Raw genomic sequence first — 27,381 nt, 5'->3', positions numbered from 1 at the left:
ATGGGAGTGAAGTGTAAAAGTCACTTGCTTTCTCCCTCCCCATCCCTTTTCCTCGATTTTATAGACTTTTACTTGTGTATCCCAAATATGTGAGAAAATTTTTTCCACCCTTCTTCCCCTCCTCCTGTACCCCAAGTATTCTTCTTAACTTCCCTTTCCATTCTTTTAAGATCATCAAAACCTAACAGAAAATTCCCAGGCCTTCTGTCTCATTAGACAACTTTTGTGATTCCTGATGATGAAGTTCTGGGGGAAACACGTGTCATCTCCCCATATTAGAATGTAAACAGTGTGTCTTTGTTGAGTCCTTTATGATTGCTCACCCATATTTACTTTTTAGTATTTCTCTTGAGTCTTATGTTTGTACTTCAAAGTTTATACTCAGTTGTGGTCTTTTCATCAGGAATTCCTGAAAGTCTTCTGTTTCATTAAAGGTCTACTTTTCCCCATTCAGGATTATCCTCAGTTTTTCTGGTAAGTTATTCTTGTTTGTAAGCTTATATCCTTTGCCTTCTGGAGTAGCAAATTCTAAGCTTTCCAGTCCTTTTTTAGTGGTGGCTGCCAAGTCATTTGTGATCCTCACTGTGACTCCTGCCAAGGAGTAAGTACCAACTTGAATTCTTTCTTTCTGATTGTTTGGATTTTTAGGTTAGTTTAGACATGGAAGCTTTGTATTTTGGCTATAATTTTCTGAGGGTTTTTATTTTGATGTTTTTTTCAGGTGGCAAACAGTGGATTCTTTCTATTCCCACTTTGCTATCTAGTTCTAAGCTGCCTTAGTACTTTTCTGTTGATGATTTCTTGAAATAGGTTGTCTAGGCTCTTTATTTTATCATGACTTTTGTGTAGTCCAATGATTCTTAAATTGTCTCTACTGGATGTATTTTCCAGGGCAGTTGTTCTTGCAGTTAGATACCTTACATTTTCTATTTGTTCAGACTTTTTTTTTTACTTTGTTTTAATAATTCCTGTTCTCTAATGGAGTCATTATCTTATATTTGGAGTATTATAATTTCCAGGGTTTTTTTTCCCCCTTGAGTAAAGTTTTGTATTTCTTGTTCCAAGCTGTTAGTTCCCTTTCTAGCCTTTTGTTCCATAGTTCTCATTTCTTTTCCAGTTTCTTCCTCTATCACTATCATTTCATTTATAGAAACATTTTTTTAACTCACAAAAGAAACCAAATAACTTTTGTTTCATCTCTTCTAGAAGTTGTAGTTGAACTTGTGTCTGAGCTCTGTGTTTTTCTTTGAGGCTTTGTTTGTAGATATTTGGAGTCATCCTTTTTTGAGTTTGTCTTGAGCATTTCTGTCAGCATAGCTTTTTATGGTAGGGTTCTTTTTTTGTTTTCTTGTTTGTTCATTCTTCTAGCCTACTTCAGACTTTAGACTTCATATTACAGCTTGCAAGCTTTTGAGGGAGAGGTAGATATCTGGACTGGTCCTACAGATGCTTTTTTGGGGTTGTTGAGTGTTATGTTATTCCAGGATCTCAGGGAACAAGTCAGGCTGGGAACCTGCAAGCTTCCAGTATTCCTAAAGTGATCTGACTCAAGGCAAAGTCTGATTTTTGCCCTTCGTGTTTATGCTCTTCCAGTTCCTGACCTGAATTTGGGTCTAAGCCTCATGCCTGTGGGCTTCCTCCAGTTGAAGTTTCAGTAGACTGTAGGTGGACTAAGCATCTGTCAGACAGAAGCTCTGCTGGACAGGGCAGCAGGTTCTTCTTTGGTCTGGGCTTCCTGCCAAGCTGGAACTGAGACCTGGTCCTTCTCTTGGGTTCTGAGGCACAGAGATGCTACTTCCTTCTTGGTACCCAGCATGGGGTCCCTGACGCTCTGGGTTAACTCAGGCCTCCTCTTTAGTCAGCCCTGGATCTATGAGCTGTCAATTGGCAACTGTCCCTGTACCCACATCAGCTTTAGTCCCTCTCTGGTGGGTTAGGACCCTCTTCTTGTTCTGGATCCCAGCCTCTCTGTGTGCTTGAGTACCCCAAGTGCCCTTTTCTGGCTGTATACCTGTCTGTTTACCTATATCACCATGAGCTAGAAAAATGACTCACTGTGCATTTTCTCTTGGATTCTCTGATCAGGACTTAGTCTGGGGTGTTTTCTAGATGTTTCCAAAGGGCTTTCTAGTTAATTTGTCCTTTAAATGCATAGTACAATGTTTCAAATTGGAGCCCTTTGGAATCAAAGTGGGTTTATTAGTTTTTATTTTATTATTCACAATTCAAAGTTTAAACAAACATTATTTTGGAAATTAAGGAAGAACTTATTTTCGTGGAAAATAACTTAAATTTTTAGTTTTTAGGAGGCCCACAGAACAGTGGAAGCACAAAAATCATTAGTTAGCTGAGATTGAGGAGGATGATGTAGCAAAGCTGTTTATGCACCCAAGGTGTTTTTTTGTTTTGTTTTTTAAAGAAAAACAAGAGATGTTTGTAGGGAGAATCAGTAGTGTTCCATGCTTGGAGTATAGTTGTGTTTGAGAAATCAGGTTTTTTCCCTACGGGAGGCCTGGAAATGAAGGTGGGGTTTATTTTTGCCTCTTAAGACAGACTGCTCTTTGCTGATGAAGACACCGTCAAAGTGGCATTGTGAAATCTTTCAGACTTTTAAGTTAAGTATCGTCAGGGTATATTCCGATGATACTATTTCTGATGAGGGTAATTGGGCTTTGTAGTGACCATCCGAGTCTGGTTCAATCTTTGGACTCCTGCCCCAGCGGGATGCTCTTTCCCGTCGGCCCCCAAGTGCTAAGGCATCATATTTTCACCAGGCTTGCTGTCCGCACTGGATGAATAATCGTCATGACACCTGGTGCATTCAAGCAGGCCTTGTGCACTGGAGTAGTCATACCTAGTTATGTCTGCACACCTGATGTTTTATTAACCAGTATTGATTTTTGTACCCGGGGGACTTTTTTCTTCCTGAAAAAAGGCAACCTTGCAGGAGTGAAAGGCATTGCAGGGGATGAATTTCTAATGAACCCCTTCTTTTCCTTTTTTTGACTCCTCTTTAGTAGAGCTTCATATTTTAAGTGCCCGAGCTGAAATTTCATTTTAAGCAATTCCATTCTGATAAATCCTTTTAAACCTTGACTTTCTGTAAGGTTATTTTTTAAAGATTGCACTGCTTGACTGACACGCTTTGCAGCGCCTGTAAATTTGAGCATTTCATTATAGGTTGCAATGAAGCATGCTTACATGCAGTGAAATACTGAGCATTTAGGGACTGAGACCATTGGCAGAATTCTGAGAAAAAGAAAAGGCATTGAGTTCTCGGGTGTATTCCAGGCAGTCCTGAAGTTTCTTCTGGTTGACTTAGGGTTAGTCTATGGAGGTCAGGTCCCAGTGGCATGCTTACTTCTGCTTGCCTTCCATATACGTGCCAAGCGGATGTATTCTTGTGCAGCAATTTTGTGATGCACAAAGACCTTGCTTTGTAAGTAGAAAATGGAGATTTACTGAGAGCATTGGAGACTGACTTTCTGAGCTGTACTCTAAGGACAACTGACTTGACAAATCTTATCTGTGATTCTTTTTATCTTCAGTTTCCCTGGGGTGGGGGTGGGGGGTGGGCTGGGGAAGGGGTGCCTTGTAGAAAAATGATCCAAGAAAAGCCTGATGTTTTTTCAGCTTTTTCTTAAGTGGCTGCCCAAACCTTGTACACATAGGATTCTTAAGTAAATGTTGTGTAACAGCCGTGGTGATTATCCTTTTATGGGATTGTTTTTGTGTGTGTTGGGCTCCACGTCTTCTTTCACACTGCATTTTTAATTTGCTGCCACAGACCATCAGGCATTGTGTGCAGACTGCAGACATCCCATTAGGTGTCAGTAGATGAGGGTCCTCGTGACTCATTCTGACAGTCAGCTTGCACTATCCCAGTCATAGGAGCTTCTGGCTCTGTTCTGTCGTTTCAGGGAAGCTAAAACAGCCCTGGCCCAAAGGGTGCATTTGTTTGACACATTGCTAATCGTTCACCCGTTAAGTAGTTTGACTTTCAAAACTGGTTTACTCAATGTGTGTTAATCCTGTGTTGATTAATTGACCTTTCTGTTCTTCTTACAGTTTTTGGCACTGGGCACACATTACGGCAAGGTTTATTTGCTCGATGTCCAAGGAAATATCACTCAAAAGTTTGACATTGTAAGTATGCGATATGGATGGCCATTCACATGCTAAACATGATGTTATAAATCAAGTCATAATAAAGTCCTGAAATCTCAATATTTGTAAGTGTATTTTGAACTTCAGAGTGGATCATTTAAAGAAATGCATTTGAGCAGTGATTTCTGTGTGCTAGGAGAGCATACCTGCTTCTTACAGGCGATGCTGAAACCTTATTTATATGGAGTTAAGTGGAGAGGGAATTCTCTCTGTCCTAGTTATCTTAAATAACTTTTCTGTAGACATATACAAACAGGGGCTGTTTACATTGAATTCCATTTAAATACCTTAATGCACTTATAGTTAACTCTTTGAAAGCTTTAATTAGAATTGCTTTCAGTTGTCTCGTGTGTATGGGAATGTGTGTGTGTGTTAATATACAAACTCATATTGTCTAGATAAATTATTAAAAGAAGGAACATCTTGCCTTTCTGCCAGCAAAGAACAAACCTGATTTACATACTTCAAGGGGTTCGTAGCATCCTAAAGGCATGAGCTCCCTCATTAGCTGACTGTTGTCGACGGTTAGTGCCATGCCCTATCGTCTTATCGAGATGCCAAATGTAATTGAAAATTGATTGATTACCTTGCTAGTTCAGTTTATCTACTCCAGATATATAAAGCTAATATTTTATGTGTATGTTTGGAAGCTTGAACTCTTAGGGGATTGTATTGATTGAAGGAGAAGAGCCAGGCTTGTATTATATTGTGGTTCTTGGAATCATTTAGGATGAATGAAATGCTGAACTCAGAGCTGTGTTCTCCTATCTTAAGACGCTCCTTGACAGTATGAAAAACTTACATGTATACGTGAGTGTGTGTGGGTATTTTGAAAATATTGGCTTGTGAAATAAATACTTGGACTTGTGGGCTGGCATTACTGTTCCAAATGTAGTGTCAGTGCTTGCCAGGGAACGTATTGGAGACATTGGCACAGCTCATCATTTGGGCTGTGTGTTCTAAAGCTGACGCTGGGGGGAGGTTCCTTTCGGTTTTGAAAAATCAAGTTGTGGGATTGATAGGAAAACATGGGAGGGAGAGCCCAAGGAGGGAATTTGGGTGATGTCCCACTTAAAGACAAGCCAATCAGAAGCTGGCATTTTGCCTTACCCTCTTAGTCCATGTGGGACAGTGTATCTTTGTTCCCCTGGAAGTACTTTTCCCAGGTACTTTCAGGGACCTAGGCATCTTGTTTCCCTGACTCGTTGACCTTATCTTATTCTACCCGAGCACGCAGACTTATGAGGAAGGTGTTCCTCCCTGGCACGAGCTTATCTCTGTGAAGGCCCCTTTGTGCTGTCAAACTCTGTAGTCGAATTGCCATGACTGAGTAAGCACTTGCTTCATTCATCCCAATGAGACCTCACAGCAGTGACAGTGCCATTCATTTATTCATTCAACAATTGCCTTGGGCCCCTACCCTGTGTGAGTCACTGTGTGCTTGGAGGAGAGTCTGGTCCTCTCTGCTGGATGTCAGCTTCCAAAGTTGTCTGCCCAAGCCTTTTGGAGGTGTTTTTGTGGCCCTGTGTCACTTGCAGGTTTGGCCTCTTGGTGTGCTGATTGGCTTTGCTTCTCTTGAGGTCATCAGTTTTATAAGGGGATTACTGCTATATTGAGTACTGTTTCTTTTTTCCAACTTAGCAGAGTTCAGTGCATTTCCGGAAGCTGGGCATCCTCAGGGAGGCCCCCAGGGGACACATGGGCCAGTGCCATGCCTGTTGGGAAGGAGTCTTAGCCTCGTTTCTCTCATCCCATGGGGTTCCTTTTCATGTCTCCTTTGTCTTCCTTGCTGCTCTTGAGGAGTCTTGTTTCTTTCTCCTATTTTCTCTCAAAAATGGACAAATGGCCCATTTTCTTTGGGAGAGGAGATGCTGCTGAAGAAGATCCAGAATATTATTAGGACTCAAATTGCATAATCATTACTCGGCACTCCAGGTCCTGCAGCCCCTCTTTGTAAAGCCGTTTTTGTTCTTTGGACACAACAAGTTTATGATGAGAGATGTCATCACAAAAGTTTCAGGAGACTCTCTGGGGCCTAATGCTCTCTTTCCCCTGGCTCTTTTCAGGTCTTACTTTGAGAAGAAGTGCATGTCAGGCATCTTGGTAGCATGGCTTTATTTCTGTCTCTGTAGCCCCACCATGGGGCTTGGGGTATATGTGATACTTAGGAAGAAGTAACCAAAGAGCTGAAATTCTTGGTGATACTTTTTATTAACATGCACAGAAGACCTGTAGAGCCAGAATGGGCCATGGAGGTCATCAAGTCCAACCCCTTGATTTTACGGACGAGGGAACCGAGGCCCGGAGAGGCATAATAACTTGCTCAGGTCCCAGAGGGAGTAAGTTGCAGAGGAGGAATTGGAAGCCAAGCATTCAGGCTCCCAGTCCAGTGTTCTTTCCATTGTACAGTGCTGCCTTTCTCACTATGAGTCGATCAGCAGGCGTTTATTAAACACCATTGGGGTTACAAAAAGAAATCGTTCCAGCACTCAGAGAGCTTATTTTTAAGGTGGAGACATGGTTGTTCACTGGTTATTATGGGAGGGCGGTGGAAAAAGCAGTGGATTGGGAGTCTGAGTGCCAGGCTTCTGTTATTGTCCATTCTTTGTTCTTCAAGATGGTGCAAAGAGTGTCACATGGCACCCAGAATTGGTTACAGCTCAAGTTGAATGGGGGCAGGGTCAAATCCTAAGACCCGGACTTTGCCAGGAATCAGTCAAGGAAAGGATGGAGGAAGACATCTTGGGAAAGGACTAAGGGTTTTCCAGTTCTTTGTCATAATTGGGAGCGAGGGACCAGTCTATAAGAGGTGGAAGATAGTGAGGAAGAGGTGAAGACAGTGAGAAGTGATAGGAGGCTTGAGCTGATTTAGTCATGTGGAGGATCAGAATACACAGAATTTTAATTATTGGGAAACAGGAGTACAAGGAGCTAGTGATTCTGTTTCCAAATTTTTTTTGAGCATGTACCCATCAGTAAAATATTTTGGGTTTGGGAAAGAGAAGGGCAGAGGCAGCAGATTACTCCACACCTAGAGCTCTGATGATAAGCTCAGTCCTCTCTCATCACACTTCTATTTGTTATAAATAGAGGGAAGGAAATAAAGAGAGGCAAATTATAATAGGGTAGACAGAAAAACACTATTAATACTCATTAACTGCAAATGGGAATGGGATGAACTTACCCATAAAATGGAAGAGGGTAGCAGATTGTGTGGGAAAGCAACATCCAACAGTGTTGTTTATCAGAAATATACTTGAAACAGAAAGATGCACACAGAGTTCAAATAAGTGGCTTGAACAAAATCTATTATGCTTTATCTGAAGGAGGCTGGAGTAGCAATCATGATTTCAGACAAAGCAACAGTAAAATTAAACTTAATCAAAAGAGCGAAGTAAGGAAATGGGGTAGCTAGGGAGCACAGTAGATAGAATGATGGACCTGGAGTTAGGAAACCTCATCTTTGTGAGTTCAAATCTAGCCTCAGACACTAGCTGTCTTTCTTGAGCAAATCATGTAACCCTTTTTGCTTCAGTTTGGTCATCAGTAAAATAAACTAGAGAAGAAAATGGCAAACCACTTCATCATCTTTGCCAATAAAACCCCCGATGGGGTCATGAAGAGTTGGACATGGCTCAACAACAGCAACAGTAGAAAATTACATTTTGCTGAAAGATATTACAGAAAACGAATGACTATTGATAATAAACTATATGTGTAAAATGATATTGCATCTAAATACTTAAAGGAAAAATTAAATGAGTTACAGAAATAGTAAAATTAGAGCAATGAGAGGCCTCAGTTTGCCCTTCTTAGACTTAGAGAAATTTAACTAAAAAATAAAAAAGTGGAAGACCTGAGTAGAACTTTTGAAAAATTAGATATGATAGACCTCCTGAGATTAGCTCTTCATGATGCCTTCACAAAAATAGACCAAGTATTTTCACAAATAAATGCAGGAAAGCAGAACTGTTTATGGATCATAATGCAATAAAGTTATATTCAATAAAGAGATGGCAAAGAGATGATGAAGAGGCTAAATAACTTAATCCTGTTAAAAAGGGATCCAAGAACAAATCATAGAAACATCAATAATTTCATTAGAGATAATGACAACAACATGACAATGTGCCAGAAAATTTGGGATTCAGCCAAAACAATCTTTAGGGGAAAATCTACAACTCTAGATTTTTTTATCAATAAGAGAGAGAAAGAAGAGATTAATGAATTGGGCGTGAAACTTGTAAAAATATATAAAATCAACAAATTGAAGTCCCCAATTAAATACCAAAACAAAAGTCCTGAAAATTAAAACTTAAAATCCAAAGCAAAAGAAAATAAAAATAAAAACTAGGAGCTTTAAAAAATGCAATTAAAATAATCTTTTAGCTAACATGTTTTTTTAAAAAGAAAACAAATTATCTGTGTCAAAACGGAAAAAGGTGAATTCACAAACAATGAGGAAGAAATAAAATAATTGGAAACTATTTTGCCTAACTACATGCAAATGTGAAACTGCCAACCTAAATGAAATAGATGAATATTAACAATATAAAATGCCCAGATTAACAGAACCAGAAATACAGGACTTAACCCAGTCTTAGTAAAAGAAGTTGAATAGGACATAAGTGAATTCTCAAGGGAAAAAACTCAGAACCATAAGGATTTACGAGTGATTTCCATCAAACATTTAATTTAAATTTATTTATTTAACATATTTAGTTTTCAGCATTGATTTTTACAAGAGTTTGAATTACAAATTTTCTCCCCATTTTTACCCTCCCCCCCACTCCAAGATGGCATATATTCTGGTTGCCCTGTTCCCCAGTCAGCCCTCCCCTCTCATCCCCTTTTCCCTTCCTTTCTTGTAGGGCAAGATAAATTTCTATGCCCCAGTGCCTGTGTATCTTATTTTCTAGTTGCATGCAAAAACCTTTTTTTTTTGTTTTTGAACATGTGTTTTTAAAACTTTGAGGTACAAATTCTCTCCCCTCTTCCCTTCCCACCCACCCTCCCTAAGAAGTCAAGCAATTCAACATAGGCCACATGTGTATCATTATGTATAACCCTTCCACGATACTCATGTTGTGAAAGACTAACTATATTTTGCTCCTTCCCAACCCATCCCCCTTTATTGAATTTTTTTCCCTTGACCCTGTCCCCTTTCCAAAGTGTTTGTTTTTGATTACCTCCATCCCCATTTGCCCTCCCCTCCATCATCCCCCCCTTTTTTTTGATCTTTCTCCCTCTTCTTTCCTGTGGGGTAAGATACCCAATTGGGTATATATGGTATTCCCTCCTCAGGCCAAATCTGATGAGAGCAAGGTTCACTCATTCCCCCTTCACCTGCCCTCTCCCCTTCTCCCACCGAACTGCTTCCTCTTGCCACCTTTATGCGAGATAATCCACCCCATTCTCTCTCTCCCTATCTCCCTCTCTCAGTATGTTCCTCTCTCATCCCTTCATTTGATTTTATTTCTTTTAGATATCTTCCCTTCATCTTCAACTCACTCTGTGTCTGCTCTCTCTCTCTTTACATATATATATATAAAAATATATATGTGTGTACATACACACATAGATATATACATACATACACATTCACTTATATATATATACATAAATATATATATACATATACATACATACATATATATATACACACACACACACACACACACACACACACACATATATGCATATTCGCTTCAGCTACCCTAATACTGAGGTCTCATGAATCATACATGTCATCTTTCCATGTAGGAATGTAAACAAAACAGTTCAACTTTAGTAAGTCCCTTGCAATTTCTGTTTCTTGATTACCTTTTCATGCTTCTCTTGATTCTTGTGTTTGAAAGTCAAATTTTCTATTCAGTTCTGGTCTTTTCACTAAGAAAGCTTGAAAGTCCTCTATTTTATTGAAAGTCCATATTTTGCCTTGGAGCACGATACTCAGTCTTGCTGGGTAGGTGATTCTAGGTTTTAATCCTAGCTCCATTGACCTCCGGAATATCGTATTCCAAGCCCTACGATCTCTTAATGTAGAAGCTGCCAGATCTTGGGTTATTCTGATTGGGTTTCCACAATACTCAAATTGTTTCTTTCTGGCTGCTTGCAGTATTTTCTCCTTGATCTGGGAGATCTGGAATTTGGTGACAATATTCCTTGGAGATTTCTTTTTGGAATCTATTTGAGGAGGCGATCGATGGATTCTTCCAGTTTCTATTTTGCCCTGTGGCTCTAGAATATCAGGGCAGTTCTCCTTGATAATTTCTTGAAAGATGATATCTAGGCTCTTTTTTTGATCATGGCTTTCAGGTAGTCCAATAATTTTTAAATAATCTCTCCTGGATCTATTTTCCAGGTCAGTGGTTTTTCCAATGAGATATTTCACATTGTCTTCCATTTTTTCATTCCTTTCGTTCTGTTTGATAATATCTTGATTTCTCATAAAGTCACTAGCTTCCACTTGCTCCAATCTAATTTTTAAAGTACTATTTTCTTCATTGGTCTTTTGGACCTCCTTTTCCATTTGGCTAATTCTGCCTTTCAAGGCATTCTTCTCCTCATTGCCTTTTTGGAGCTCTTTTGCCATTTGAGTTAGTCAATTTTTTAAGGTATTGTTTTCTTCAGTGTATTTTTCAGTATTTTGGGGGGTCTCCTTTTTCATGGTTTTCTTGCATCCTTCTCATTTCTCTTCCCAATTTTTCCTCTACTTCTCTAACTTGCTTTTCCAAATCCTTTTTGAGCTCTTCCATGGCCTGGGACCAGTTCATGTTTTTCTTGGAGGTTTCTGTTGCAGGCTCTTTGACTTTGTTGACTTTTGTCTGTATGTTTTGGTCTTCTTTGTCACCAAAGAAAGAATGCAAAGTCTGAGACTGAATCTGGGTGCATTTTCGCTGCCTGGGCATATTCCCAACCAACTAACTTGACCCTTGAGTTTTTCAGTGGGGTATGACTGCTTGTAGACTAAAGAGTTCTATGTTCCACGTTTGGGGGGGATGCGCCAGCTCTGCCACACCAGCACTCCTCCTTCCCCAAGAACCCCCAACCCGGACTGGGCTTAGATCTTCAGCAGGCTATGCACTCCTGCTCTGATCCACCACTTAATTCCTCCCACCAGGTGGGCCTGGGGCCGGAGGCAACAAGAGCTGTAGCTGCCCCACCTCCACTGCCCCTGGGGCTGGGCTGGTAGCAAACCATGAACTCCTTCCACTCCCACAGCTTTTCCCACTAAACTTCTCCGCTGTCTTTGGTGTTTGTGGGTTGAGAAGTCTGGTGACTGCTGCAGCTCACCGATTCAGGGTGGTAGGACACATTCCACCCGGCTCCTGGTCTGGTTGGTCCGCGCTGCTCACTGGGCTCTGCTCAGCTCTGCTCCCAGCTCCCAGCTCCCAGCTGCCAGCTCCGTGTGGGATAGACCTCACCCAGAGACTATCCAGGCTGTCCTGGGCTGGAGCCCTGCTTCCCTCTGCTGTTTTGTGGGTTCTGCCGTTCTAGAATTGGTTCAGAGCCATTATACTCGGCAGGGAGCTCACGCTAGTCCCTGCTTTCCAGCTGCCATCTTGGCTCCGCCCCCTCTCCATCAAACATTTAAAAAACAACTAATTACAGTATTAGATAAATTCTTTGAAAAGGTAGAAAAAGAAAGAATCCTTCGAAAGCCATCCTAAAATACAGCTATGTTCTTGACACCTAAAACACCAAGTCAAAACAAAGAAACAAAACCATAGACTAATATGCCTAATGAATATTGATGCATAATTTTTAAAAATGTTAGCAAGGAGTCTATAGCAACATATCACAGAGGCCACTTGGAGGCACAGAAGAGAGCCTGAGGTCTGGAGTCAGGAAGATCTGAGTTCAAATGTGGCCTCACTTACTGACTGTGTGACCCTGGGCAAATCACGTAACCTCTATGTGCCTCAGTTTCCTCAGCTGTAAAATGGGGATGATAATAGCACTTACCTCTCAGGGTTATTGGGAGGATCAGAGGAGAGAAAGTGCTTAACACAATGCCTGGCACGTAGAAAGTACCCTGGAAATGCTGGCTGTTGTTGTGTCACAAAGATCATACCTGATGGCCAGGTTTGATTTATGAGGAGAATACAAAGTTGGCTTCTGTTAGGCCATTATAAATCTACTTGTCCATATTAATAATCTACTAATTATACTATTCTTTTAATATACTAACCTACTAATTATAAATCTCCTTGTCCATACAAGTGCAAGAATCGTATTATACGAATAGACGATGCTCCTGGCAAGTTACGGTGCCAATTCCTGTTATATACATCAGTCTTGATATAATGCGTCATATCTAAGACCAAGAGCCAGCATCATCTCTAAAGGGAATCAACTAGAGGCTTTTTACTGAAATCGAGGGTGAAGCACAGGTGTCTGCCATCAACATTACTGTTTAATATGCTTCTAGAATTCTTAGCTATACCAATAAGACAGGACAAAGAAATTGAGAGAATAAGCTGAGGCACAGAGAAAATAAAATGATCGCTTTTTGCAGACGACATGATGGATTACTTAAAAAAAAAAAACTAATGAGTTAATTTAAAAACAAATTGAAATAATTAACTTCAGCAAAGTTGCAGGATTTAAAGTAAACCTACACAAATCATCATCATTTCTGTATAATACTAACAATCCAAAAAGATGATGTAGAAAAAGAAGTTCACAGAAAAATATAAAATACTTGGGGGTCTACCTGCAAAGACTTACGGGAATGATGAGCACAGCTACAACACTGTCTTTACACAAAGACAGATCTACACAATTGGAGAAATATTAATTGCTTATGGTTAGGTCACGCTGGTATAGAAAAAATAACAGTAATTCTGGAGAGCAATTTGTAACTTTGCCCAAAGGGCTATAAAAATGTGCATACCCTTTGACCCAGCAATACCACTTCTAGGGCTGTATCCCAAAGAGATCACACTAGTGGGAAAGGCACCTGTATGTACAAAAATATTTATAGCAGCTCTTTTTGTGGTAGCAAAGAATTGGAAATCAAGGGGATGCCTCTCAATTGGGGAATGACTGAACAAGTTGTGGTATATGAATGTAATGGAATACTATTGTGCTGTAAGAAATGGGGAAGATACGGACTTCATAATAACCTGGAAAGACCTACATGATCTGAGGCTGAGTGAGAGGAGCAGAATCAGGAGATACTGTACACAACCACAGACATGCTGATTCTGTGATGTCTAACTTTGATAGACTTGGCTCTTCTCAACAATAGGCTCAAAGACAGCTCCAGAGGACTCATGATGGAAAAAGTTATCTGCATCCAGAGAAAGAACTACGGAGTCTGAATGCAGACTGAGGCAAACTATTTACTCTCTCTTTTTTTTTTCCTCTTGTTATTTTGTTTCCTCTCTCTCATGATTTATTCCATTGGTCATAATTCTTCTTTACAACTTGACTATTGTGTAAATAAGTTTAATGCGAAGGTATATATAGAATCTATGTCAGACTACATGCGGTCTTGGGGGGGGAGGGGGAAGGGTGGGAAGGGAAGAAAATTTGAAACTCAAGAACATGTAGAACTGAATGTTGTAAACTAAAAATAAAAAATCTAATTAAAAAAAGAAAAAAACAGTACTTCCTAAATAAATTTATTCAGTGCCATACTAATCTAACTACCAAAGAATTATTCTATAGAGTAAAAAGAAATAATAACAAAATTATGTGGAGGAACAAAAGGTCAATTATCTCAAGTGAATTAATGAAAAAAAAAGTATCTCAAGGGAATTAATGGGAAAAAGTGGGAAAGAAGGGAACCTAGTGTTAATTAAAAAAAAATCAAAGTTCAAAGTAAAACCTAAATAACACAGTGGAAAAAGTCTGACCCTATATGCAGTGTTCCCCATCTGGTACTGAAAAGCAGCAGGAAGATGTCTTTTTTTCATCAGTTGTTTTGGTCCAAGCTTGATTATTAAAATAGCCTAATGTTGGGTTTCAGTTGTTTTTACTGTTTTTTGTCCTTTCTGTTTTCTACTATTATGGTCATGGTCTATACTATTTGCTTGGTTCTGCTTGCTTCTTTATGCGTCCGTTCACGTAAGGCTTCCCACGCTTCTTTATATTCTTCATACTCATTGTTGCTTATGGTGTAATAATACTTTTCCATTAATACTTTGATGAACATTCACTTTTTTGTCCTTTCATTGCTATTACAAAAAAGTGCTGCTATAAATACTGTGATGCACCTAGGACCTTTCTTTTTGTCACTGACCTCCTCCACCCCTCCTTTAAGTATGTGGCCAACAGTAGAATCTTTCTTTAAGTAATTCCAGATTGTTTTCTAGAATGGTTGTACCAATTCATAGCCCACCAACAGACGTGTATTAGAAAAATCTGCCCCTCTTTTCATCATTCCCCATTGTTGACTTCCCATCTTTTGCGTCATTGTCGTCATATCTCGAAAAACAAACAAAAAAATACCTGTTTGTTTTTCCTACTTAGATGCTTCTCTATTAGAGATTTATAAATCTAAGTGGAGGAAATGCACCATTGGCTACATGTAAGAAATAAAATCAGATATTCCTTTTCCGGTCCCATCCACCGGTGATGCACAGGTTTTTGTTGATATTGATTAGCAGATCTCCATCATTACTGATGGGAAGAACATGGTCTGACATCCAAACATGCCAGAGACCATGTCCAGAGGGCAGCCATTCCAATGGGGGCAAGCAGTAGGGCAGGTAGCAAAGATGCTTGGGCAGGCATTGGTCTCTTGGTTGTGGATCTGTTTTTTCATTTATTTTCAGTTGGTGCTGGTACCAGAAAGACATGGAGGCCAAAGGAAGCCACTGATTTCATAAGGTGCATTAGTTCCTAATGTCATTTTATTGTAACTTCTGTCAAGCCTACGTGCTGATTGCTGAGTGAGGGTTTCCTACTTGGCAGTCCCCTCACAGTGTAGAAAATGCTCTAGTTGTGAAGTTTGCCATCCTGATTGATACAAGGCATAGATGATCATTTTTATTATTATTATGCACCCACTGTGTGCTAGGTACTGTGCTAAGTGCTTTACCAATATAATTTCATTTGATCCTTACACCAACCCTGGGAGGTAAGTGCTGCTGTCATCCTCATTTTGCTCTTATGGAAACCAAGGCACAGAGATTAGGCATCTCTCTTAAGGTCCCAGACGTAGTAAGTGTCTGAGGCCAGATTTGAACTCTAGTTCTGAGGTCTTTCTGTCTTCAGGACCAGCACGCTATCCATTGCACTACAAAACTGCCCCAAGTGGCACAATTGTGTCTTTCCCTTGAAGCAGCCTACCCTTCTTTCTGCATCTAAAAATGCCACTAAATTTCTTAACTAGAAATCTGCCTGAGTGACAGTGGCCTTATGGCTTATTACAGCTCATACCAGCAAGATTGAATCTCGTGAGGTTGTCCTTGTAACTCTGGAGACAGGATGGGGGAAGGGCCAATAGAGGGAGCTCGTGTTGTAGGTCAGGGCAGATCTGTTATGTTAATGAGATACAAATAGTTGGAATATGATGGAGTATTTTGAACCTTAGTGTCTGCATTAGGAGAATAATCAACATATATATGAGTTAATTAAGATGCTCTAGCCAGGATATTTGGATATGAAAATACTTTTACATCATAACTTTGAGTTAATTTAGAAAGCTTTTACAAAATTAATTGCTACTTGACCTAAGCTCAACTATTGAAAAAGTTAAAACAGGCTCAGTTTCAATTATGAAACTATCCAAGTTGCTGAACAGAAATCAGCTTACGCTGCCTTAATAACCGATTTTTTTTCTAAATACTGAATTCTGAGCTTACGGGTGGTCTCACATTCTTGGAAAAAACCAACATGGCTTTTAAACTGAGAGGATCATGTACTTAGTAAGTTATTTCTTTCTCTTTGAACTTATCAACTCAAATAATTTCACTGGAAAGCCCACTTTGACCATTTTTCAAATTAAGTTCGGGAAAGTTGGTTTTAGTAGCCTTGAGGTTGGTCTCCCTCATGTGCCTGAGGGTGGACAGAGGAAGCCTCTTTGGTTGGAATAGCCACTGCTTACTGCTCTTCCTGCAGTGGAGCTTCAAGGTGGTGCTGGTGGGTACCATGCGTGGCACAATAGGGGCTAATAGATAATATGTGGGAAATAGAAAGCAACAAAAGAAAAGGAATTACAAAAAAACCCCAAAAACGAAACCCAAGGGAATTTTGGGAGTTTATTAAGATCAATACAAAGCTATGAAATTAATATCTCAAGCGGGCAAAGTAGGCCCAGGGTTGGCCCTGAGATTCCTCTCTGTTCCAGACATGAGATTTCAAAGGAATGCCTGCTTTTATATGTGATACGGCTTTTAAGAGATGAAATTAATAGACTGTGTAATGATGCTTGTATTTTCATAGAAAATTAGGATTTCTGTCAAAGTTTGAATCTAATTCATGCCTGGACTGTTCCAGTAGTGTTCTGGCTTGGTCTTCCTGCTTTGTGCTTTTCCCAACACCTCCCTTTCCCTTTCTCCTTCATCCATCCAACACAACGTTACTAGATTATTTTTCCTAAAACAACTCTTTTCCCCTGTCACTTCCCTGTTAAATCACTTCCCACTGCTTGAAGAATAAACTGTAGAATCCTTAGTGCTGGTTTAAGGGTCCCCCAATTGTCCCAGCCCTCTTCCAGTCTTTCTTCTTATTCCTTTTCTTCAAGAGCTCTCCTGTGCTTTGGGCCTGGGCTGCCCATCGTCACCTAGACCTGCCTTGTTCCTCATACTTCCTTACTTTTCCCGCCTTAGAATGCCTCTTTACTCCTTTCTTCCTAACCAGACACTGGCCGTCCTTTCAGGTATGCTCGGACCACATCCCATTTCCTTGGAAGCCTTCCCGTATGGTGCTGATGCCACCGATTGATCACTTCTCAGGACTCCAGTCTGTGGTGTTTGCCACCTTCAACATCTATTTGTTCTTGTCACATTCTAGCTTATCTGATTAGTGCATTTGTAATATGCCCACATTTCACTTAACCCTCTCTATTGTGAAGTTGTTGAGAATGAGGGTCAGGGGATCATTTCCTTACCTTCCACAGATATTGTGAGTTGTCAGTAAACATGGGCTTAATTTTTATCCAAATATTTCCCTTACACTTTAAAAGATCCGTGACTTCACCATTGTGTTTGTTCCTCTCACAAGTACATATTGGACATCCTAGACTGTTTCATAAACTGTCTGTGGCCAAATTTCAAAGAACACAAAACCCCAGCTCCCTTGTGCCTCACCTTCTGGGGATGAGCTTCTCTCAATTGAGGCTAGTTCTTGAGTGGCAGGCAGTACATGAGGCCCATCCTTGAAGCCTTCCTCCCAGCTTGGTCTACAACCTGCTAGAAACCAGAACGTGCTCGAGTGCTGGCCTAGCCTTTGGGTCCCGAGCTTCACCCTCAGGCCAGGATGAGGCTTCCAGGGCAAGGCGAACATTATACAAACCTGACTTTTAGTCACTACGGTGTTGGGGGCTCATAAATTGTTCCCTCTTTTGCTCCCCACAACTGGCATTTGGAACCCCTCCTCCTCAGCTGTGTCTGTACACCAGACGAGCCTAACCACTGTTTCCAGGACAAGCCCTGGGGAGTGGTTCAGTTGGATTCAGCCAATATTTATTATGTGCCTACTGTTTAGAAGACACATCCAAAAGTCGTTGTGATTTAGGAGAGAATGAAGCTCTTACAACAGATACAGAGAAAGAGTTGGGAGAAGTCTGAGGCGGAGGACATCCCTTTGGTCTCTGGGAGCTTCCTTTTCTCTCCTTCACTTCCTGGTCCCTTCAGTCTGTCTGCTATAGCCCTGTCCTGGCTTTACTCACCAGGCCCTTGTAGAGTGAAGACCACAGATGTGTGAAGCCAGCCCTTTCCCAGTACAACAAAGTAGACAAAAGCAATTTTTTTTAGAAATAATTTTAAAACACATTAAACAATTTCCCGCTTTTGAAAACAATATGCTAAACATAATTCAGCCTTTTTTGTGGCAGCTCAGACATCATCATCGTCATCAGTGTTCAATTGATGTTTTTACCATGTAACAATAGCTCCAGGAGTCTCTGAGTCCAGTGGACTTGTTTATTCCTCCTCTGGGGAGCGCCAGGTCTGGATACGTGTGGCACTCTGTTCTCTCTCCTTTGGATGTTTGCACTTTCTTTCCAATTGTGAGACTGGCCCTATCTAGGTCTTGTGTTTTTCTAATCTCTCAGAACTGGGAAATGAGGAAATGAGAGCCTTGTTAAGGTGGTTATTTAAAGTCTAGGTAAATAGGCTGGGAGGGAAAACTTTTGGGGCTGTTTTGGGAGGATGTGAGCTCGAGCGTGTGGCTTTTGGTGGGTTGGCAGGGAGAAGGAGGGGGCTTAGATCAGGGAGGATTGACATAATGATCCCGCAAGGAGGTGAGGCACCATTGTACCCTTTGTGTTTTTAGGATTTTGTTCTTTTTATTTTCATGTTTCTAATACTTTCTCGTTTTATATTTCTAATACTTTCCTCTAGTTGTCCAAGCACGTGCACACACACACACACACACAAACACACATACACACACACACACACACACACACACACCCCAGAGTTCTGTCATGGTCTTTCCAAAATTCGTTACTTAACATTTGTTGTGTGGGTCTATTCAAAAAAGGGACAGTTTTTTTATTAACTTTTTTTACCCAATTACACATAAAAACAATTAATAACATTCATTTTTTGAAAATTTTGAGTTCCAGATTCTCTCCTCCCCTCCCCTCTCCCATCCCTGAGGCAGCAAGCGATTCAATACAGGTTATACAACACAATTCCTTTTTGAGAAACAAGTTTTTTTGTATTTTTGATCCTTCGTTTACAAATAATCAGAGTTTTTGTTAATTTCCTGGCGATAGAGCAAGAGAGGGAAAGGAGGACAGCCGTGGAGGTAGACATTCCATGGGAGGCATTGGGATCACGGGAAGAGAGTTTTCAGAACTGCATCCAGGCCTTGTTTTTGATACAAAGAAGCTGAGCCCCTCCTGGGTTAAGTGGCTGACCCAGGACCACATAGGGAGTGATTAGTAGAGACGGGATTTGAACCCACCTTCCCACTTGAATGCCTCGTCTAGCGTACTGCCTAGTGTCTGTCATTGTCTTTGTCCTCATCGTCTCCCAGGGCAGGAAAAGGCATTGAAAACCCCCTTGCCGACGTTTGTGTGTCACTAGTTTGCATTGGAAGCCAGCGCACAAGTATGTTCTATGTGTACATATGATTCCAATGCTGGTCCTAATGACCCTTGGTTCAGGCTGCTGGCCTGCCAGCCCATGGCCCTTCTGCTTCCCAGACCCAGAAACTCAAGCTCTTCTTCTTAGTCATTTCTTTCATCAATTGGGGAATGGCTAAACAATTTTTGGTTTGTGAATGTAATGGAATGCTATTGTGTTATAAGAAGTGAGGAGCAGACGGACTGCAGTATCATAACCTGGAAATACGTGATCTGATGCTGAGTGAGGGGAGCAGAACCAGGAGATCATTAGACACGATTACAGACACACGGTATCTCTCATGACTAACTTTGATAGACTTGGCTCCTCCCCTCGATACAAGGTTCAAAGACAGCTCCAAAAGACTCACGATGGAAAAAGCTCTGCACATGCAGAGAAAGCACTGTGGAGTCAGGATGCAGATGGAGGCAAACTGTTTGCTCTCTTTTTTTTTTTTTTCCTTCTTTTTTGGTTTTGTTTCTTCTTTCTCATGATTAATTCCATTGGTTATAATTCTTCTTTACAACTGGACTATTATGTAAATGAGTTCAGTGTGAAGGTACATGTAGAACCTGTATCAGATTACTTGCTGTCTTGGGGGGGAGGAGAGGAAGGGAGAGAAAATTTGGAACTCAAAAACTTGTGGAATTGAGTGCCGTAAACTAAAAATAAAAAATAAATTAAAAAAACACCATTTGCCTTCACAGTACAATGATGGCTCCCTTGGCTTAACCTGCCACCCTCAGCTGCTCATGCCCTCCCTCCCCAAACTGCCTGGCATCCATTTAGTATGTGGGGAGGCATTTATTAAGCACCTTCTGTGTGCCAGGCGCTGTGCTAACCACTTCGAAGCCCTCTCATGTGATCCTCACAGCAGCCCTGCCAGGGAGGCTCTGTTGTTATCCCCATTTTACAGGTGAGAAATCGGAGGCAGAGGCGAAGGCAAGGAGATGTCTGTATTCTGTGTATGCTCATAAGCATGTATTGTCTCCCTATAGAATGTAAGGTCCCTGAGGGTACGTTCGCCTTTGTCTAATCTATGCTCCTGTCATCCTTAGTACTTTGCGCAGAGTAGGTGCACAAGACTGATTGACAGGTCTCATGTCTAGTTTGGGGACCAGTGAAAACAGTGTGAATGTGGGGCATGGGGGCAGCCCTGCGTTCCTGACACGAGCCCTTTGGCAGCATGGTCTGCCTCACTGGGTGAGCTGTTCATTATTGGGGCGGGGGGAGGGGGTGCAAAATGGCACCTGATAGCACTGTATGATGGGGAAAGAGCTGGTGGGACTCTCCTTTGCAGAAATGGTAGTTTTCTTTTCCCAAGCTAACATTCAGCTAGAGGGAGGTAGAGTTTCTTATTCTCTCAGTTCAGATTGTATTTCCACCCATCTAAAAAGTCCACTGGTGTCTGTAAGGAGGACCCCAAAGTTTCAGTACTTCCCGCATCTTCCCAGCTTAGAGTCACCACAATTTACAGAAGACCTCTTCTTGGCTTATCAGGAAGACTCCATCCGTTCTCTGAGCTCGTTCATTCCCCACAGGACCCGGAGGCTCTGTTAGTCCCTTGGCCTTTCTGGCCCCAGGCTCCTTCCTCTCTTGTTGCTGTGTCTTGTGCTTCTCCAGCCTCCGCCATCCTCTGTGTGTCAAGAACTTGTGCAGCAATGCTAGGGGAGGCCGTGGGCCTTGCCTCGAGGGGGCTGCAGAGCAGCCCGTGGTCAGGAAGCACCCTTAGTGCACGCCGGCTGTGGATGACGAATGGAGAGATAAGTGGTCGGGTTGGTTCGTATTTATAAGGTCTGCTGTAGGCCAGCATCTTTGCATTTTTATCATTGCAGAAAATTGTAATAGTGAATACAGTCCTAGATATCGTCTTCAGAAGAGAAACATGAGGATGTAACCTTTGAATTTTCATACCTTTAAAAAGCATCTCAGTCCCCTTATGTTCTGTGCATGTGGCCCAAACCTGTAGTTCTTTATATATACAACTATTTTCTAGCTTTGTGTGGATGAGGCTGTTGTTCCATTAACAGTCTTCAACATCTGAACATTTTGAACTTTTGGAGGGGGAGAGGCAAGGCAATTGGGGTTAAGTGACTTGCCCAAGGTCACACAGCTAGTGTCAAGTGTCTGAGGCCGGATTTGACAGGTCTGCAGTCAGGTCCTCCTGACTGCAGGGCCAGTGCTCTATTCCCTGCGCCTCCCAGCTGCCCCGGAACATTTTGAACTTTGAAATTCATTACATCTCCCTTGAGGAGATAATGAAAGGTGCAGACACAGTCTTTTTGAAATGGATGCTGGCTTTGAGTGTAAGGAAGAACTTTGGAAATCAAGGTTGTGAGTCTAACTTCTCCAGAGGCTTTTCAAAGTGAGAATGTATCATTTCCCCAAACAAAAGAGTAATTTTAGGACAGTTAGAGGTGCTTGTGTGTAGAGGAGTGAAGAGGTTGATTCTTAGGGTCCGTTCCTTTCCAGTGATTTAGGAAGGTTATTCTCTACATAAGGACTTACCTGTCTCTTTTGATTGGCCCAGATATCTCATGATCCCTGCCCCACTGGGGAGCAGCTCAACGATTTGGGCTTGGGCCCTGTTCGCAGTGGGAGCAGAATAATGTTCAGGTGTTAGGGACGACTCGCAAAAGAGCCCTTTGAGCAGAATCGGAAGCAATCTGTTTCCTAGCAAAGACGTCTTGCTCCACAATGATGCTCGATTGTGGCTTTCTTATCAGCATGGAGCAAATATTGCTCTAAGTGCACCATTCTAGCCTTGACATCATCATCAGGGGGGAAGCATGACACGTATCTTTTGACATTGTCAGGGTGGCACACCGTTTCCTCAGTTCTGTGTGTGAAAGCCTGTGATACCTGCCCGAGATTGATTGACATGCCCAAGCATCTCATGCACTGCCAGAATCAGTTTTCCACATTAGGGCTCAATGCTTTTGAGTGACAAGAGATGTATCAAATGAGTTGAAAATACATAAAGAGAAAAATCAGCCTTACTAACTCTCGGGATAAAGGTGAGTCCTAGGAGCTGAGGGGCCGTTTAGTCGCCCCCCTGCCTTATTCATGAATCCTCAGTCCTCTGTGTCTGACTAAACACTCTCAGAGAGAGGACTTGCTGCCTTGTAGGCATCTCGGTCCAGCTTTGGATAGCTCTCATGGTTGGAAGGTTAATGAAGTGGTAGGTTTAGATCTAGACTCTTCTAAGGTTTTCTAATCCAAGCCCTTTATTTTACAAATGAGGTAGCTGAGGGATACATGGGGATCCCATAGTTTGCTGTATTGGCAACCAAAAATGGGCTCCTTAGCACTTAGTCAACAAGTGCCCTTGATTAGTTTGGCTTTTTCCCCTGAACTGAATGCTGTTTGTATCTTGGACTGGAGTAAGCTTGTCGGCCCCTTCACCTTGCTTCCCTTGCTTAAGCTGATGGAAAGAACCTGTGCTTTCCTGGTCAACCCCTTCACCTTGCTTAAGCAGATTGAAAGAACCTGTGCTTTCCCCGGCGTACCTTACACCCCCGCAGAAGCTGGATGGTTAAAAGCAGCTCCCGTTGGAGCCAGAGGCTGCCACAGCCACAGCCACAGCTGAAGCAGGAGCTGCCAGTAGCAGAGCTGACCTACGGGAGGAAGCTGAACAAAGACTTCAGGCCAGTGGGTAATCTTTTTACCATAGAGGGGGAAGCATGATTTTGCTTTACGCAATCATGCTTCTCTGTAGCCTCCTGGTTACTCTTTCAAGGCGTACTTATTGGGCCTGGAAGCTTTTGATCAATATATCAAAATGGGGTTGCTGGTTCATGGGTTGGTTACTGTGGAGCCTAAATATATGTTTTGATTCTTCTACCTTCTACTTTGAGAGTTTCTTATATCTGGCGGTTCCGAACCTTTCAGACATGTTTATGATCCTCTTTGAGATTATAAACTCTGCCCTCCTATTACATTTGCTCAAGATCTTACCACAAGTAAGTGGCAGACCTGGGGTCCAAGACCAAATTTCTAATTGCCTCTGACTTTTTTCCCCTTTAGTGTGTATACTGTTTTGTTTATAGGTGAGAGACTCATAGAAGCATCCATGCTAAATGCAGCAACAGGCCAGGTGAGGAAAAGTACTGAACTGGAAGGATGCCTTCCCTCGCTTCAGTGGTTAAATGACATGCCTTTGACGTAAAAGGTTTTGTTAATACATGGACGCCGTAACTTTTGGCATGCGCACTGTGGGTTGTATTTGAACATGTCTTGCTTTAGTGAGGATGTAGATTTGTAGAAGAGCTTATGTTTGCAAACACTAATGTACTAATGTGGCAATGCTGCACCTTTAGCAGAAGTCAGCCTTCTAATAGTGGGCAGAATGAAAGAAAGTCTCTCTACAGGCAGTGTGAGGCTTCTGTAAAAATGGGCTTAGGCTTAATCCTACAAGTCATTGCCTCCTGTCTTCTCTTGTAAAGCTATAGCATCTTCTGGCAAGGATTTTTTTTTTAATTTCTCTCTTGAATGATGGGAATAAACATCTGACTTTTTTTAAATTTAATTTATTTAATATATTTAGTTTTCAGCATTGATTTTCACAGTAGTTTGAATTACGAATTTTCTCCCCGTTTCTACCCTCCTGCCCACTCCAAGATGGCGTATATTCTGGTTGCCCTATTCCACAGTCAGCCTTCCCTTCTGTCACCCCACTTCCCCTCCCATCTCCCTTTCTCTTCTTCTCTTGTAGGGCAAGATAAATTTCTACACCCCATTGCCTGTGTATCTTATTTCCTAGTTGCATGCAAAAACTTTTTTGTTTGTTTTTGAATGTCTGTTTTTAAAACTTTGAGTTCCAAATTCTCTCCCCTCTTCCCTCTCCACCCACCCTCCCTAAGATTATGTAAATCCCTTCCACAATACTCACATTGTGAAAGATTAACTATGTTTTGCTCCTTCCTAACCTATCCCCCTTTATTGAATTTGCTCCCTTGACCCTGTGCCTTTTCAAAAATGTTTGTATTTGATTACCTCCTCCCCCCGTCTGCCCTCCTTTCTATCATCCCCCCTTTTTTATCTTCTTCCTCCTTCTTTCCTGCGGGGTAAGATACCCAATTGAGTGTGTATGGTATTCCCTCCTCAGGTCAAATCCGATGTGAGCAAGATTTACTCATTCCTCCTCACCTGCCCCCTCTTCCCTTCCTACAGAACTGCTTTTTCTTGCCACTTTTATGTGAGATAATTTACCCCATTCTATCTCTTCCTATCTCCTTCTCTCAATATATTCCTCTCTTATCCCTTATCTCTTAATTTGATTTTATTTTTTTAGATATCATCCCTTCATTTTCAACTCACCCTGTGCCCTCTGTGTGTATAAATGTGTATATATATATACACACACGTATACATATATATACACACATATATGTATATATATACACACCTACATATATACATACATTGACACACACATATGTGTATATATGTATATATATACGCACACATACACACACACACACACACACACACACACACACACACATATATATATATATATACATATATGCCTATTCCTTTCAGCTACTATGATACTGAGTTCTCATGAATCATACACATCATCTTTCCATGTAGGAATGTAAACAAAACAGTTCAACTTTAGTAAGTCCCTTATGATTTCTCTTTCTTGTTTACCTTTTCATGCTTCTCTTGATTCTTGTGTTTGAAAGTCAGATTTTCTATTCAGCTCTGCTCATTTCACTGAGAAAGCTTGAAAGTCCTCTATTTTCTTGAAAATCCATATTTTGCCTTGGAACATGATACTCAGTTTTGCTGGGTAGGTGATTCTAGGTTTTAATCCTAGCTCCATTGACCTCCGGAATATCGCATTCCAAGCCCTTCGATCTCTTAATGGAGAAGCTGCCAGATCTTGGGTTATTCTGATTGGGTTTCCACAATACTCAAATTGTTTCTTTCTGGCTGCTTGAAGTATTTTCTCCTTGATCTGGGAGCTCTGGAATTTGGCGACAATATTCCTAGGAGATTTCTTTTTGGTTTCTATTTGAGGAGGGGATCGATGGATTCTTTCAATTTCCATTTTGCCCTGTGGCTCTAGAATATCAGGGCAGTTCTCCTTGATAATTTCTTGAAAGATGGTATCTAGGCTCTTTTTTTGATCATGGCTTTCAGGTAGTCCAATAATTTTTAAATTCTCTCTCCTGGATCTATTTTCCAGGTCAGTGGTTTTTCCAATGAGATATTTCACATTGTCTTTTTTTTCATTCCTTTCGTTCTGTTTTATAATATCCTGATTTCTCATAAAGTCACTAGCTTCCACTTGCTCCAATCTAATTTTTAAAGTACTATTTTCTTCAGTGGTCTTTTGGACCTCCTTTTCCATTTGGCTAATTCTGCCTTTCAAGGCATTCTTCTCCTCATTGGCTTTTTGGAGCTCTTTTGCCATTTGAGTTAGTCTGTTTTTTAAGGTGTTGTTTTCTTCAGTGTATTTTTCAGTATTTTTTTGGGTCTCCTTTAGCAAATCATTGACTTGTTTTTTATGGTTTTCTCGCATCCTTCTCATTTCTCTTCCCAATTTTTCCTCTACTTCTCTAACTTGCTTTTCCAAATCCTTTTTGAGCTTCTTCCATGGTCTGAGACCAGTTCATGTTTTTCTTGGAGGCTTTTGTTGTAGGCTCTTTGACTTTGTTGACTTCTTCTGGCTGTATGTTTTGGTCTTCTTTGTCACCAAAGAAAGATTCCAAAGTCTGAGACTGAATCTGAGTGCGTTTTCACTGCCTGGCCATATTCCCAGGCAACTTACTTGACTCTTGAGTTTTTCAGCAGTGTATGACTGCTTGTAGAGCAAAGAGTACTTTGTTCCAAGCTTGAGGGGATGCGCCGTTGATTTCAGAGCTATTTCTATATAGCCAGCTCTGCCACCCCAGCACTCCTCCTTCCTCAAGAACCGCCAACTTGGACCTGACACAAATCTTCAGCAGGCTCTTCACTCCTGCTCTGATCTGCCACTTAATTCCTCCCACGAGGTGGGCCTGGGGCCAGAAGCTGTACTTCTGTAGCTGCACCACCCCGGCTGCCCCCAGGGCGGTGGCCGAACTGCTAACTCTGTCCCCCGCAGCTTTTCCCACTAACCTTCTCTGTTGTCTTTGGTGTTTGTGGGTTGAGAAGTCTGGTAACTGCCACAGCTCACTGATTCAGGGTGCTAGGGCCCGTTCTGCCCGGCTTCTGGTCTGGCTGGTCCTGCTGCCTCCCATGCTGAGCTCTGTTCCCCTCCACTCCGTGTGCAATAGACCTCATCCAGTGACCATCCAGGCTGTCCTGGGCTTGGTCCCTGCTTCCCTCTGCTATTTTGTGGGTTCTGCAGTTCTAGAATTTGTTCAGAGCCATTTTTATAGGTTTTTGGAGTGACGTGGCAGGGAGCTCATGCAAATTCCTGCTTTCCAGCCGCCCTCTTGGCTCCGCCCCTCAAACCTCTGACCTCTTGACAGTTAGTGTAGTTGTACTTGGAGATGGGGCAGCTAGATTGCTCAGTGGATAGAGCACAGGCCCTCAGGAAGACAGGAAGACCTGAGTTCAAATTTGGGCTCAGACACTAGCTGTAGGATCTTTAAGTCCTTTAATCTCCATTTGCATTAATGCAGTGGAGAAGGAAATAACAAACAACTGCAGTATCTTTGCCAAGAAAGCCCCACGGACAGTGCGGTGCATGAGGTCACGAAGAGTCAGCTACAACTAAACAACTGAAAGAAAAAGAAAGAAGGACACAGAGGCTCCAGCATCAGACAGCGCGGTGCGATGGAGGAGCCTCGGCTTGGGAGGCAGCGGACCTGGCTCCGGGACCGCCCATGCGATGTTCCGGGAGTTCTCTAACCCTCGGGGCGCTCCACTTCCTCCTGTGAAGTGAATGGATTGGAAATGAGCCTTCTGTCTCTGCATCCATGACTGGTTGGTTGCCATCGACTTGCCGTAAGTGGGTATATTTTTT

The 27,381-nt window shown here is 41.7% G+C and overlaps 1 protein-coding gene across 1 annotated transcript in view; it reads left to right on the top strand.

Annotated features, from left to right (window-relative positions):
* The window catches only part of VPS41 (VPS41 subunit of HOPS complex), a 195,271-nt gene that overhangs the window by 48,362 nt on the left and 119,528 nt on the right, over positions 1-27,381 (top strand). The window contains exon 4 of the mRNA XM_036738085.1: positions 4,069-4,146. Within this exon, the coding sequence (XP_036593980.1) occupies positions 4,069-4,146 (78 nt within the window). The remainder of the gene's footprint in view (positions 1-4,068; positions 4,147-27,381) is intronic.

The sequence above is a fragment of the Trichosurus vulpecula genome, chromosome 9, assembly GCF_011100635.1.
Source record: "Trichosurus vulpecula isolate mTriVul1 chromosome 9, mTriVul1.pri, whole genome shotgun sequence".
NCBI classification, from domain to species: Eukaryota; Metazoa; Chordata; class Mammalia; order Diprotodontia; family Phalangeridae; genus Trichosurus; species Trichosurus vulpecula.
Note: the sequence above shows the minus strand (reverse complement) of the source record. Positions and strands in the feature narration are given on the sequence as shown.